General features: G+C 42.1%; 1 protein-coding gene across 13 annotated transcripts in view; it reads left to right on the forward strand.

The window, feature by feature from the left end:
• The window catches only part of LOC147028865 (synaptic vesicle 2-related protein-like), a 360308-nt gene that overhangs the window by 66165 nt on the left and 278555 nt on the right, over positions 1 to 15588 (forward strand). For all 13 annotated transcript variants that reach the window (XR_015057745.1, XR_015057743.1, XR_015057747.1 and 10 more), the window contains one exon: positions 4847 to 4920. Coding sequence is in view for 9 of the 13 variants with exons in the window: in XM_085879631.1 (XP_085735757.1) it covers positions 4847 to 4920 (74 nt within the window). In the remaining 4 variants the exon portion in view is untranslated. The remainder of the gene's footprint in view (positions 1 to 4846; positions 4921 to 15588) is intronic.

A 15588-nucleotide genomic window follows, 5' to 3' on the forward strand; every position in this document is an offset into this window, starting at 1 on the left:
CCAGTAGCTCAGGTTCTAGACTACCTAGGATATTGATTCTGGTGGCTAATCGTACATTTTCTAGGATGAGGAATGCAGTGGTACTATTTACAACATGCTATACCTACTCTAACAACTACCGAACTACATATCTCTAGCTTTCAGGGAAACAAATAATAGTAAAATTATAAACGCATTTAATATTGGAGTTATACATGTGCATGTTTTGAAACTGACATATTCATGAGAGTACAATGCAGTCTTCGCAATGTTTCCTTTATCATTTTTGGTAGTTTATTTATATGAGTACACAGTTCATGAGATTATGCTGTATCTTACAAATCAATAGTGCATGGTCCCTTTGTTGTTTGACATGTTAGTGGTGAGGGAAAGTCTACGACAGTCCTTCCATTATTAAACAGGTCAGACCTTCCATGGTAATATTAAAGGTTTTCAATGAAATGTAATGTTAGTTTCGAGAACACAGTCCAGCACAGTGGCAAAGGGCAGTGCACTGAAGTGCTGCCTTGACACATTTGCATTGTCCTCTGCACCCATTTTTGCATCCACAGTGTATGAGTTCTCGACAGGCCTGGGTCACTTCTGGCAGTGTGGTCCAGTGAACTTCCCATCCACCTGTGTCCTTCTTCTTCCACCCCTAGTCACCTGGGGATGGGAGTTCCAGGACTGCAACCATCATCTGTCCCCAGCAGTAATCAGCTTGGTAGGCAACCCTCTTTGTGTGCTGAATCAGTGCTGCTTGTGTTGGAGGGAGTCCTTCAATGTCTCTACCTTTCTGGGTGAACATCTGATTGCATGCCTGATTGACTGATTCCAGGCTGCTAGTGCGGTCATAGAGCAATACCACGAATTGCTCCAGAGACTCCAACCAGTTGTCTATGGTGTCTGGGATGGCAGCCAAGGCACAGAAGGCTCTAGTGACGCCATCAAATGCTAGATGGTCAAAGCTATGGCTAGATGAACTGCATCATTGTCAGCATCGTGCTCACATGCTTTCCCTAATGCAGCACCAACATCCTCATTGCACACGAGCACCACATCACGACCTTGCTTGTGAGCGTCCATGTCTGGGAAGTAACCCAGTTTTCTGTTCTTGAGTTTAGTGGAGTGTACACACCCCATCACGTGTGTCCCCAGTTGTTCCAGCTTGGTACTATACAGATTCACCAAGTCTGTTAGCTTGAACACTGGTGCAACCATATTGTCCATGCGCACCTCTTCAATATAGTAGACAAGTCCAGCAAATGCACTTCCATGGTTAACATTGTCTACATTACATTCTTGTGCCTTTGTGTCCCTCGCTTTATTGTACAGAGAGGCAAGATACTGAGCATGGTACTTAGCCTCTTGGGCAATGAGATCTCCAACACTGAGTTTGGATAGGAGGTGTTTGTCCTGTAGTTTGAGGGCACACTGCCTCACACGAATGTCAAGTTCGAATGTTGATGCATTACGCAAAGCATCTCTTGCTGCAGATTTGCCACAGAAGAAGCATGTCTCTGTTGAATGAGTTTCACGTTCAATGCTCTGACGGGTGAACTTGTGGGTTTCTGGGTCATCATCGTGGTGTGTATTCCTCTTTTCAGCCCTCTGAAGTTTTGTTTTGTTGTACTGCAGTCTGCAGGAGTCATGCCATTTGGCTTTGTGAATCCGGAATGCTGCCTCGATGCCTTGACCCTCATCCAGTTGTGACAGTTTTAGTGTTCTTGGCAGGCAACTGATCTTGTGGAATGCTACAAGATGCTCAGCTATGGTCCTGTATCCTGCCCCATCTGTGCCATGTGCTGAATTATATGGACATGTCAGAATCTCATCTGTGTCTTCCTGACGCAGAACACATTTGTTCCAGTCTGTGGTCGGGCACTGTTTACCTGATGAGCTCGGCTCATCAGGGTCCACCACCTTGTATAGTTTGGCCATTGTCCCTATGCACTATGCTACTTTTGAACAGTATCTACTAGTTATAATATGAGAACAGTATGTACTAGTTATACCACCACCACTCTACCATAAGCTGAAATCTCCAAGATAATATGTTGGCTGCCACTACAGTCACAGTCCAGGTCAACTGAAAGCATGCAGATATACATGCAGATTTGGCATTGTTACTAGGTGTACACAAGTACACAAATGCTGTACTAACAACATAGATTATCATTGTGACCATATTACGATGTTCTGTGTGAATATGCAGCAAAATAAATCCATCCATTAGGACCATACTCTGTGCAGAGCGTTGGTGCCGCGAAGCAGTCTCCTTGGCTATTGGGAACAATCCTGGACGGGTCGCCACTCCGACACAGTATATCAGCATGCTGGCACCCATTTTGCCGACCTCGGAAGGATGACAGGCAGAGTCAACCCCACCTGGTGTTAATTCAACTTCTGAGCGGGATTTGAACTCAGGACCCTAGGATCCCAAGCCCACTACCTTAACCATTAAGCCAACACCATGCATGCAAAGTAAATGAATACACATAAACATAATTATGAGGTCGGCACACAACTCATGGGTTGATTCTGAAATTCCGGAAAATGTGCATAACTCCGCTAATATTTGATGGTTTTACTATTATTTAATTCCCTGAATGTGAGATATATGTAGTTTGGTAGTTGCTAGCATGTTATAAATAGTACCACTGCATTCCTCATCCTTAAAAATGTATGATTAGCCCCCAGAATCAATATACTAGCTGGTCTAGAACCTGAGAAACTGGTAAAATAACAAACGGTAGTGGCCATTTTGGAAAATGGCCATCATTTTGTCCACAGGAAAATTCTGTGATGGCGTGTGCCAAAGTTCATGCTTGTATCATCAAAGGCACAATTCCCCCAAATATTTCACTTATCTACCGGACTAATGGCATTATTTGATGATTGAACCTTCATCAAGCGATCCTCGGCCACCTCTCTCTTTGGGTCTTCAGGCATTCCTGGGTACGCTGGGGTCTGAAGCCACCATGTTTTTTGGCCTGCTCAAACATGCCTTGACTTGGAACAGGCCGTAATGATTTCTTAACGATAGTTGTTTATTTTTCACTTTCCTCACTCATATTGAAATCCTGTTCATTATAGCTATGAATCATTGTATACATCGCTTTTGTCAGTACTTTAGTTTTCACATAAGGAGCTTGGAGTGATTTCATGCATATGATGTGATGCGATTTTCCATGATCTACTCTCACGGACTAATTAAAGTATTTCATCGACATATTATTTCAGTTTTGAGGATCGGATATTGTCCGGACTAAATAATTGTCGAAATCTGTTAGGAAATATGATATTTTAAAGAAATAATGAGTCTTATAACCAAGCCGAAATACCTATTTACTTTAAGAAAGCAAGGCTATGTTCCCTCCTCCATACATAAGCAACAAAATGTGAAATTTCCAAAGCATTAAACTTAGCTTTTTCTCCTGTTTGGAGAAGTATATTAAGTGAACAAAAAATTTCAGAACGAAACAAAATTAACCAGCTTCATTGAACTGCATGATTTCATGCATTCACTGCAAGACCTTGCACCTTATCCCCCAGAGGGACTGCCTATCCATAGTGTCTGCCAGATCTGTGTCTATATTTTCAGAACTATCGTGAGGTGCTCGACTGGGAATCGTGGACATTCAAAAAAAAAAAATTCAGAGATTATTTTGTTTCCATCTTCACTGTTATTCTATGCAGAATCATTTTGATGAGATGGTATGAATCGTAATTAATGTGAGACCGCACGACTGCCTTCCCTTCTTCTCACCTCACACTGTCTTCCCTTCTCGCACCCCTCCTCGCTCCCCCTCCCTCCTCTCTCCCCACCCCTTTCTCCCTATTCCCCCTCTTTTTCTCCCTCCCCCTTTAGTATTACCATCAGTGAAGCAACAGGTGGTATTTGCTCGTAAAAAAAAAAAAATATATATATATATATATATATATATCTATATATATATATATATATATATATATATATATATATATATATATATATATATATATATATATATATATATATATATATATATATACCAACATATTTAATCTTCTCCGAAACAGATTGAAGCAAAACTTGACAGGTATGATTGCCTATCAATGTGGACCAAAACCTTATTTACTATGATGTCATAGGTCATGTGGTTTGGCAGCTCTGATTTTTTAAAGGATAAACCTTGCTTTTTTTAAAGAATAACTTCTTCTCCAGAACAGCTTGACAGATCGATGGGAACTTCACCCACATGTTCCCTAAACCTTGGGGACATCAGGGTGTTCATGAATAATTAATAGGTCACATGGTCTGGCAGCCATATTGGGTTCAACAGCAATCTCAAAAAAAATTATCGTGAACCGCTTCATCAATCGACGGGAAACTTTAGAATTATGATTGAGTAGTGATGGGGAATATATGGCTTAAATTTCAACCTGATCGGACGCAGGGTCTGGCAGCCAGAATTATTTAATAATTTTAACCTTGGTTCAGAGATTTAAATCAAACTTGGTACAAATGTGTTCAATTATGCAATAATGTAGGTGGAGGCATATCTGGCAACATTGTGACAACGAAGAGTGCCCTTCTAGTTCTTCTTGTTTTTGTTCTCTTGTGCCACCAACGTGGACTGCCAGTGTTGTGCTTGAATGAGCAACTACATATTAAAGTTTAAAGTTGCACAATGACTTTTTCAACACCCTGTATGTTCAAATTGATGATTTACAAGAAAAATGGCAATTTTCGTCACAACATTTTATTGACCATTGATATGCGAATCTTTGGATGTGGAATTATGTATTCATTTTTTTTGTTTCATACTTGTTTTCAGTAATATTTATACCACGTATGCCATAAATCACCTCATCTATTATTCAGGTGGAGTTGGGGAAAATTCAAGACTTATTTGTTTCACAACAAAGACGAACTACTTTAATCCTTGGTTTCGCCTGGTGAGTTGCTTCAGAGCTTGTCCTCCGATGGGCTACGGCCTTATTTTTCCAGTAATAAACATTTAACAAACTTTCAAAAAGGTCTCTGAGCTGAATGTAGATATTGCAAGACACAGGAACTGTTATGAAAACGTATTGTATTCTCCACTCAACCCCCCAAAATATATTTTATTCATTATGACTGCTCATTATTTATTTTTTTAATGTTGAAGACTCCAGTCATGGACCAAATAGTCCTCATCGAGGCCAGGCCTGAATAAAAGAACTGCATTGATAGAACAGCAAGAAACGAGAGAATAGTCTAAGAGTTTTTGAGAAAGTAAAAAATCAGCTTTTTGAAAAGGAGAAGGTCATTAGTGTTTGGGAAGACGTGAGAAGGTAAAGAGTTCCAGAGTTTGGCAGTGGACGGGAAGAAACAAATATCGTACTGACCCACCCTTGAGTTGCCAATGGCCACACAATAATCATGTGATGTCGTGGCTTGTCGAGTATTCCTTGGTCTCGCTAATGGTGGAGGGCACAAGCAGCAAGTTTTTTTTTTGTTGTTGTTGTTGTGAACTATATTTTATAGCGTTATAAATTCTGTGTTAACTTTGCTGGATGCATATACCAACCATGTTTCTGCTTATTCCTACTTCATCTACCCTTATTTGTTTGAAAATTTTGGTGAATAAGTTTCAACCACCATAGAACAATTGGACCACGACTTTTATTTTCAAATGCTCAACTACACGATGACTGCTTTCCAATCAAATAAATTTCCACTGAAGATTTTTATCCCCCGCCGCGTGGCGGAAGGGGGATATTGTTATCACCTGGGTCGTCCATCCGGCTGTCCGTCCGTCCGTCCGTCTCTCCGGCTGGCTGGGCGTCAACATTTATAGCTGTGAGTGCGATAGCTCATAAACTGTTCGCCATATCGATTTGAAATTTGGGTCACACATGTACCACTTGAAAAGGAAGAACCCGATTGATTTTGGGCGTGGCCGGTTCCAAGATGGCCGACTGGGGCGGCATCAACATTTATAGCTGTGAGTGCGATAACTCATAAACTGTTCGCCATATCGATTTGAAATTTGGGTAACACATGTACCCCCTGAAAAGGAAGAACCCTATTGATTTTGGGCGTGGCCGGATCCAAGATGGCCGACTGGGGCGGTCCGTCCGGCTGGCTGGCTGGGCATCAACATTTATAGCTGTGTGTGATAACTCATAAACTGTTCGCCATATCGATTTGAAATTTTGGTCACACATGTACTCCCTGAAAAGGAAGAACCCCATTGATTTTGGGCGTGGCCGGATCCAAGATGGCCGACTGGTGTGGCCATCTTGAAAAAAATGTTTTTTCGCCATATCGATTTGAAATTTGGGTCACACATGTACCACCTGAAAAGGAAGAACCCTATTGATTTTGGGCGCGTCCATATCCAAGGTGGCCGACTGGGGCGGCCATCTTGAAAAAAATGTTAAATGGAAAACCGCTTATTTGATTTCAATTATTTTTCAATGTCAGGGGATTCCCCATCTCTGATGGTATATTTATTGCTTGTGAGCACAACTTCGTGTGGCCCTTCTGGCCCCAAATGTCCTCCAAAACATGATGTATATGAGCTTTGGAGATGGGCAGAGGAAAGTAGGGGTGGGGTTAAGGTAAGAGCACCTCATGATTCACAAGTCCATGGAATTGTAGAATTGCAAAAATAAAACAATTTATTGTAAAACTACATAATAACTTTACAAATCCTTCTGGCATGCATGATGTTGTGATTCACAGCAATCCTTGATTACCCACATACACAGCTATTGTATTTTACCGCAGTACAGGATGCAAATCTCTTAAGCATTTTTTTTTTTTTTACAGGCTCTAAGTCTCAAATAGAACCTGCAACATAAATCATGTACACTCATGCAGACAAATACATGAGACAATACCGACTTGACTTTACCAAAAACACAGCCTCTGAGATTGGAGGGAGTGGCATCACTTCCCAAAGCACTCCAGGCACTAGTGATGTCATTTTTATGACATTTATTTTCTCTCCACACTCAATAAGAGCAATCAAGCCTTAGATTATGACATTTATTTTCTGTTCAGAGCAAAATGCTGACACATTAAACTCAAAAGACATTTGAGATACATTTAGGATTCCTCTGATGCCTTTTTCCCTTGCCACGTATTTTGAAGTTGCTGCATCATTCCCTTGACTGAATAAGAGGAGTATATCAGTCTCATTGAGGGTGAGAAACCCAGGAGTACATCAAGTGGCATGCTCTGTAGAGATCCTGATTGTGGTGCACCTTGGCCCTTCACATAGACAGCGGATGCAAGCAGGTACTTATGAATCAGTGAATAGCATAAGGGCCCAACTCCATGAAGCAAAATGGAGTTGGGCCCTTAAGGTATTCACCGATTCATATGTAACCAGTCTCACCCTTTCTTTAGAGTCCCCCATCTTCAAGCAGGAGAAAAGTATGAGAAAAACCACATGCTATGGCCTATGCAGGTGGTGCAAACAGGACCTCTCTCATTCAGTTCAAGCCTTGCGGTGAAGACCCAGGACCTAAGGAATCAAAGGGACATTGTGGTGCTGGATCAGAATTCCAAGACGGTCTTTCATTGCAGCTGCAAATTAATCGCAATGATCAGATCCGAATGTAAGCAAGCTTTGTATTGCATTGCAATGGAGACCATGAATTTGAAGTGTAAGAGTGAGAACCTCCTATGTGTGGCCTATAGGGACTGTTATGCATTAAAAAGAGTTTCACAAATCCAGCAAGATAAGGTAGTCAAATTTATCATGAAGTTATTGTTCGCAAGGTACCAAAGGTAGACGTTATGAAAGACCAAATTTATATATATTAAAATAAGGGATCAGACAAAGGTAATTGAAATGATATCAGGAGAAATCCAAACAGAAACTAGAATGGCACACGGTAGAGTGCATACCTCCGTCAGGCTGAACAATTTATGGTTTGTATCTCATTGTTAGGCTGAATCTGGATCTGGACCTGAATCAAATTCGAATTGGATTCTTCTTGTCACCTGACCAACTCATCCCACTCATTTTGTTACAACTCGTCCACAACCTTTTGAAATATCATGCTATATATCGTTGTTGGTCCCATGTCCCAAGGGTCAAGAATCACTTCAAAATTAAAAAAAAAATGCTCATATTCGGATCTTAATAAAAATCGAAGTGAATCGTCCTTGTCAGACACCCAGCCTGTCCAAATCATTTCGGCTGAATCCGTCCATAACTTTTTGAGATATCGTGCAATATATCGTTTTTGGCCCTGTCGCTCAATGGTAAATAATCACTTCATAAAATTCTAGGAGCCGGATGCAGATCTTCACCAAAATCTAATCATTTCGTCCTTGTCACACATCGAATCTCTCCACCAAATTTCGTCTGAATCAGTCCACAATGTTTTGAGATATCTTGTTTCCAGAGAGACAGACAGACATGGGGTGAAAGCATAACCTCCGTCCACCTTCGGTGGTGGAGGTAATGATGGATTATCCCAAACTAAAAGGAGATCTGAAAAGATCAACAAAATTCTGGGTTGGGAAGAAATTTCTTTTGTTGAGCTTAATTATGTTTTCAACATGTCAGGGAGAAACAGCATAGTGGATTCTGGGAAATCTCATGACTCATCTATGGAATAATGTTAATGTTACAATGGAATGCAAAAAAATTAGTTTCCTATCGATTGGACTAAAAATAATTATAATCAGTGACAGGAATACAAAAATTGATATCTTTTGTGTTAAAGAAATGTTTAAAAGGCATAAACATTTTCAAATCAAGTAATATTGCTCTATTTGGCCCCGTTGGACTGTCTGAAACGGGGGCATATGGATTTGGTGTCAACTTTTGTGTGCGTGTGAGCATGTGTGCGTGCGTCCTCAACCATTTATCGGAAATGCATTTACCAATCTTGTTCAATCTTGACATACAAATAATGAATGAGGCCTTGCATGAGCACGTGCTTTTTATTTTTTTGAGATAAGATCCAAGATGGCCGACTGACAGCCATTTTAGTTGCAAAAAACCTGATTTTGAATACGTCCTCAACCATTTCTCGGACAAGCATTTACCGATCGGAGAGGCAAATGGTGGAAAAGCTCCTTGTGAGCCAATGGCCATCCATATCTAGTGCCCAACTGTGTCTGCGGACATCCTACTGCAGTTGGGTTACTTTTTATTTCGAGGTTGGTGGCAGGATTTGCACTCTGGCCACCGTAAAATGGTTCATTCTGCAAACCATACAAAAAGCCAAAAAAACCTGAAAACCCATTCAGTAGGAGTACTTCCTGTGCAGCTGCCCTATGCAGGGCAGCTCACCAGATGACGGGATTGAGGAAAAACCTTTGGGACCCCCAATCTTTAATGTTAGGAGGGAAACCACGGGGTAACCTTCCTGGGTCAGATTGTGGTAGTGTGTGTCAGAGTGGTGCTGATGTGTCATTCACCAGATGGCGGTCTCCTTGGGTTAACCTGAGGTGGTCCCTTTGGGTAGGTGTCTGGAATGTCCTATCCCAAAGAGAGCATGATCACCTGTCTCTGTTATCATCTGAGCTCAAACATTTGGATATCGATATTGCAGCACTCTCTGAGGTTCAGAGACCAGATTGCGGAAAGATGATGGCGGGTGGTTACACCTACTATTGGTCTGGTCACTCTGATGGTTACCATGCCCAAGGAGTTGCTGGAGCTGTGTCCATTAAGCTGACTCCAAAGATAATTGAGGCAACACCGGTCAACGAGCCTATTATGAGATGAAGAATTCATCACTCTTTGGGTGCCATTTCCCTGGTCTCTCTATATGCTCTGACTGAGGAAAGTGATCTCACCATTAAGGATGCTTTCTATGCCACGCTCGAGTCTGTGTTTGATCAGTGCTCCAGGCGAGATACTCTTCTCGTGTTGGTGGATTTCAATGCATCAACTGGAATTGAAAGGGATTGTTATGAGACATGTGTTGGTCCACATTGGTCTGGAACTGTGAACCAGAATAGCACCAAGTTCCTTGACTTTGCAAGAAGTCATGGATTAGGGTGGCTGTTTCATGGTTTCAGCACCCACAGGCTATCGCTGGACTTGATATTCCAACACTGGTGATATGGGAAAGGAGATTGACCATGTGCTCATTGACGATCGATGGAAAATGATCCAGAACTGCAGGGTCTGAGGAGTGCTCATTTCCTCAATACCGACCACAGGCTTGTTGTCGCAACTCTGAAGTTGCAGCTTAAGGCCTGGTCACACCTTGACGTTTTAGCCAATGTATGCCGATTTTTGAATTTTTTTTCTAAAACGCTGGCACACGTTGAATACGTTATGGGTAAGTTTTGATAACATTGAGAGCACGCTGAAAAACACTGCCATACGTCGTTGTACGTTGGCTTTAAACGTTGTACTTTTCGGTTGTCCTCAAATTTTTTCATGCTTGAAATTTCACGACGTATGCCGGCGAATAACTCACACGTTCCGCTACGCTGGCCACAAGTTGTATGCACGGTCTGCGATCGTTGACAGACGTCAACACATGCTACTTGTAAGTTAATCATAAGTTGAGACACGCCGAGGTAATGTTTCGCATACCTGAAACTTATTTCTAACCTATGATTAACGTGTTGTTGGCACGTTACGCGATCGTTGCCACACATCGACAGACGTTACTTTTAAGTTACTCATAGGCTGAAAGACGTCGGTATAATGGATCGTCCTTGCATCAGCGTCCACGTCACGGCCAGGACACTTATTTGCAGCATTCTTCAAACTTTTATTCGGCATGACGAGGATGTTCACACTTCGATGTCTAGCTTGGCTATGATTCCAATTGTCCATCGGCAGCGTCTATTTAAAATAGTCGAGTTTGAGCGTTTTAACACGTTCAGAAGAAACGCTTCAAATTTCCAAACCCCAGCGTCAAAAAACAAAGGCGAGTGACAGCAATTTAAATCGATCATTGTAAACAATGAAAATAGCAGAGTGGTACCGTTTAAAAGTCGTTGAGTGTAAAAAAAATCCAATTGTTGAGCCCAAGCGTCTACTTTCAATAGTGGGGTTTGAGCGATTTCGCACGTTCAATAGAAACTTAAAATTTCCGAGCGCCAGCGTCAAAAAACAAAGGCGAGTGACAGCAATTTAAATCGTTCATTGTAAACAATGAAACTAGCTGAGTGGTACCGTTTAAAAGTCGTTGAGTGTAAAAAAAATCCAATTGTTGAGCGCAAGCGTCTACTTTCAATAGTGGAGATGCAGCCATTTAAATCGTTGAGTGGCAGCCTATGAACCTACCCGTGGACACGCGGACGCAAGGAGGATCCATCATAACCCACACCATCCCCCTCACACTCACACTCACCTACTACTGCCAACATGAACAAACTAATACTAATACTAATACTAATACTGATACTGTTACTGCTGACATGGACATCGACTCAAAAAGGAACTCGAAAACACTGTTGGGTTCCCCTTTTATGAGCAGCATTTTTATATACCAATTCCCAAAACCGCTGGGAACACGTCTTTATATGGCAGTTGTAAGCTAGAAACACGTTCATTTTTTTTTTTTTTTTTGTCGACCGGAAGACGTCATTGGAATACGTCTACATACCTCGATGTGTGTTCGGACTACGTAAAGAATTGGTTCAAAGCACGTCAGACATAAGTTAGAAATAAGTTTCGCGTAAAAAAGACATTACCGCGACGTGTTTCGACTTATGAGTAGCTTATAAGTAGCCTTTGTGGACGTGTGTAAGCGTCCGCATATCGTGTGTACAACTTATCCCCATCGCATGCGGAACGTGTGTCATACGCCGAGTACGTCGTAAAATTTTGAACATGTTTAAAATTTCTTGACGTACTCTACTTACTACGACGTATGATAGCGTACTTTAGCGTTCTACTCGCGCATACCAAACTTACTCATACCGTATTTGACGTGCCCCAACGTTTTAGACACATTTTTCTTAGGTCGGCATACGCTGGCAAGATCGCCAAGGTGTGACCGCGATGTTGTCACTTCCATTTCTACGGCAGTTATGATTCGAATCGTTGTGCATCAGCCTTTTAATAGGCTACGTCACGACATCGTCGGCGATGCGTGCAACGCGCTATGCCTAAGTTAGACTATCGTTGGGCATCGGTTGTGTAGGCCGACAACAGGTTCAGCATTCGTTGGTATAAGTTATCTATAACACAACGAAACGTTCTGTGTCCATTACTAATATGTTATGCATAAGACCAACTCGTTATGAATACGTCCGAATCTTAAAAAAAAACATCAAAAGTTCAACGTCAGCCAGCGTTTTACATACATTTTAATACGTTGCCATCGCTGGCTAAAACGTCAAGGTGTGACCGGGCCTTTAAATCCGGGAGAATTGTACCATCCAAGCCTAGGCTGCATGTTGGTAAGCTCAATGATGAGAGGCTAGCTGAGGAGTTTGTGAACAGGCTGAGTGGGGTTTGGGGGGGTCTGTGTGCTTAGGGGAATCCTGAAGAGTTGTGGAGTGCTTTCAAGACCACCGTCCTTGATGTTGCCATTGGATGTCTTATTCGCTCAACTCACTGTTGGGCGAAGAAGAATTTTCTCTCTCAAGGAACATTGGATACCATTGACTGGAGGCACAGGCCAGGCTTGATGGCAGAACTGAGCTGCTCACGGAGTTTAGGTGTAAAACTGTGCGTGTTCTGATGTTGGACAAGGAGGCCGATGTGCAAGGAATGTTTGGGGGTTGAGCATCAACTGTGCTCAACTGATTCTCGTCCTGCTTACAGGGGAATTTGTGCATTGCATTCCTCCAAGCCCGTCCATCATGGTACTGCAGGTAGAGTGGAGGGTGGTGGGCTCTTGATGGAGGAATCCGAAGTGAAGGCCTGCTGGACCAGTTACTTTGAGCGGCTGTACCAGGATGATCCACCAGTTGTTGAGTTGGATGTCAGGGGTGTTATCATCCCTATTGCTGACACTCCGATCAACTCTGATCTACCTTCATTTGAGGAAACAGAGCTTGTGGTAAACCGGTTGAAATGGGGTAGAGCTCCTATGATCTGTGCTGTCCATGCTGACTTCTCAAGGCTGGTGGAAATGCTGTACTCATGTCGCTGCATGCAGTTCTGTGCTCTGCCTGGAACACAAGCATCATCCCAACTGACTGTAAAAGGGGCCTTGTTGTCCCTCTCTGGCAAATGAAGGGTAATTTCCAAGACTGCAACAATTAGCGAGGGGTGACGCTGCTGTCATTGCCGGGCAAGGTCTTTGCTCGGATAATTCTTGATAGGGTTGGCCACCATCTGCTTGAACAACAGTGCCAGGAGCTGTCAGGCTTTACACCAAAGAGGTCAACGATTGAACTTGTACTTGCCCTTCTGGTCCTCACCGAATGCAGACAAGAGTATCGGCAGGGGCTGCTTGCAGCCTATGTTGATCTCTGCAAAGCATTTGATTCAGTGAATAGGAATGCCCTCTGGAGAATTCTTGGTCTTCGTGGGGTGCCACAAAAACTGATCAGTCTCATGTTTGAACTCCACTCTGGGACTGAGAGTGCTGTAAGATGTGGTGGTTCCATCTCTGACTTATTTCCAGTGGTTATTGGAGTTCATCAGGGGGTGTACTGGCCCCCACACTTTTCAGCGCTTGTATGGGGATTCTGGAGAAGATGTCGGAGAGAATAAGCTGCAGTGCATCGTTTGGGAGTGTCAAGATCTCTGGCCTTGATTTTGCAGATGATGCAGTCATCCTTGCAGACCGGATATCCTTTTGGGGGCGGAGCCCCTGGGATTACTTGTTTCCTAGGTCAAAACTAAGATCCTGAGGTCTTGAATCAAAACTAAGATATTCGCTCTTGTACGAGCCTTGACATTGTATACAAAAAGAAAAAAATCCAGGCTTTCATTGACATCTTGGATGCTGCTATCTTGTCTGTACCTGTTTGTGGAGAGGGTGTTGATGCCATGGAGAGATTCACTTACCTTGGCAGTGATATTCATGTCTCTGCTGGCTGAGAGTCAAAGGTCAATAGACATCTGTGTTGGGTCTGGGGAGTCATGGATTCACTGGGTCATGGTGGTGGTGCTGTTGTTACCTGTGCAGGAGGACGAAAGTCCAAGTCTTCAGGTCATTCGTGCTTCCAGACTTGCTCTACGGATGTGAGACTTGGACTCTGACCAAGGATCTGAGATGAAGACTTAATTCCTTTGGTACGAGGTCTCTTCAGAGAATCGTTGGCTATCACTTGTCTGACTTTGTGTCCAATGAGCGGTTGCTGAGAGAGACTCAAATGTGATTTGTTACATGCATAGTCCCTGAGCGTCAGCTGTGGCTGTATGGACACGTGGCTCATTTTCCTACCTGATCTGACCTGACCTGTTGCCTGCTCTGCTGTGCATGCGTCATGTGGTACATCAGCTCGTGGTTTTCTTTGTATCCGTATCTGGATCCAGATTTTTATTCCGGGCTTCTGCTACTTTTAACATTAATTGCACTTTATTAGTCTCACCCAGAAGGGTGTGTGAGACTATTGCAATGCCCTGTCTGTGTCTCTGTGTCTATCTATCTTCACTTTTAAAATGATTTTATCTGGAACTGATTGGCTGATTGATGTGATGCTTTAAACATTGAAGTGCCTCCCCATGGAGAATATTCTGACGATAACTCTGACATCCTGGGTCACACGGTATGGCAGCCATATTGGATTAACAGGAAAAAAATTGGACATTTTTTTTCTGTGAAACTGCTGAAACATAACAATATTGAAACTTCGCATAGTATGTCATAAAACACCCCAACGGGTATGTAAGGTGATGACAATGATGTAATCGGTGAAGTGGTATTCCAGCCATAAATGGTTTCATTGAAATCCTTTTATGAAAGATCTCAAACTTAATATATCAGTTGTTCGACCCAATGTGAGTGAAGAATTAAACTTATGATGTCATCGGTCATGTGTTCTGGTGGCCATTTTGGATTGAAAATTCAAAAACCATTAAAAGTCTTCTTATCCAGAACCACTTAACAGATCAATACAAAACTTCAGAAATATATATGATTGATTAGCCATGGGGAATATAGTTTGGATATTTTTTTCATATCCACCTTCATTGGTGAAATTTGGCCTTAATGTGCACAAAAGTGATTACTAAATATCTTAATAATTAATCAATAAAGCTATGGATAATGGCAATGTATGTGACATAGCAGGGTCCATGGATTATATGGGTATATGGGCCATAATAATCTCACCTCGTGCTCTCATTCTGAACATTGTTAATTGAACCCGCAACAATGTGCTCTAAGAATGCTATTGTAGTTTAAATATATTTTTAAGGTAATATCTGGAAAGAATTTTATATTTTGTTTTTCACCTTTTTTCAGTTTCACTTGTCGCTTTGCCACAAGGAGTTCACCATCTCTTAGTCCATCAGGTTGATGAAATATATCAAGGAATTGTGCCTTTGATGATAGAAGCATGAAATTTAGCCCAGATTTGGGGGAGGGTCAGGTGAAAACTTTAGGTTAAAGGGCCATCTCAGATCTGTCCTGTGACAGCTGTGGCAGCCATTTTTAAATGGCAGTTATCATTAAATAATGATCCCGACATTTAAGCCAAGATATGTTAACTGTTTCACTTCAGAATGTAGCACACTGATCTTA

The sequence above is a fragment of the Eptatretus burgeri genome, chromosome 4 (assembly GCF_056783735.1).
Source record: "Eptatretus burgeri isolate ZD-2024b chromosome 4, Ebu_testis_v1, whole genome shotgun sequence".
Lineage (NCBI taxonomy): Eukaryota > Metazoa > Chordata > Myxini > Myxiniformes > Myxinidae > Eptatretus > Eptatretus burgeri.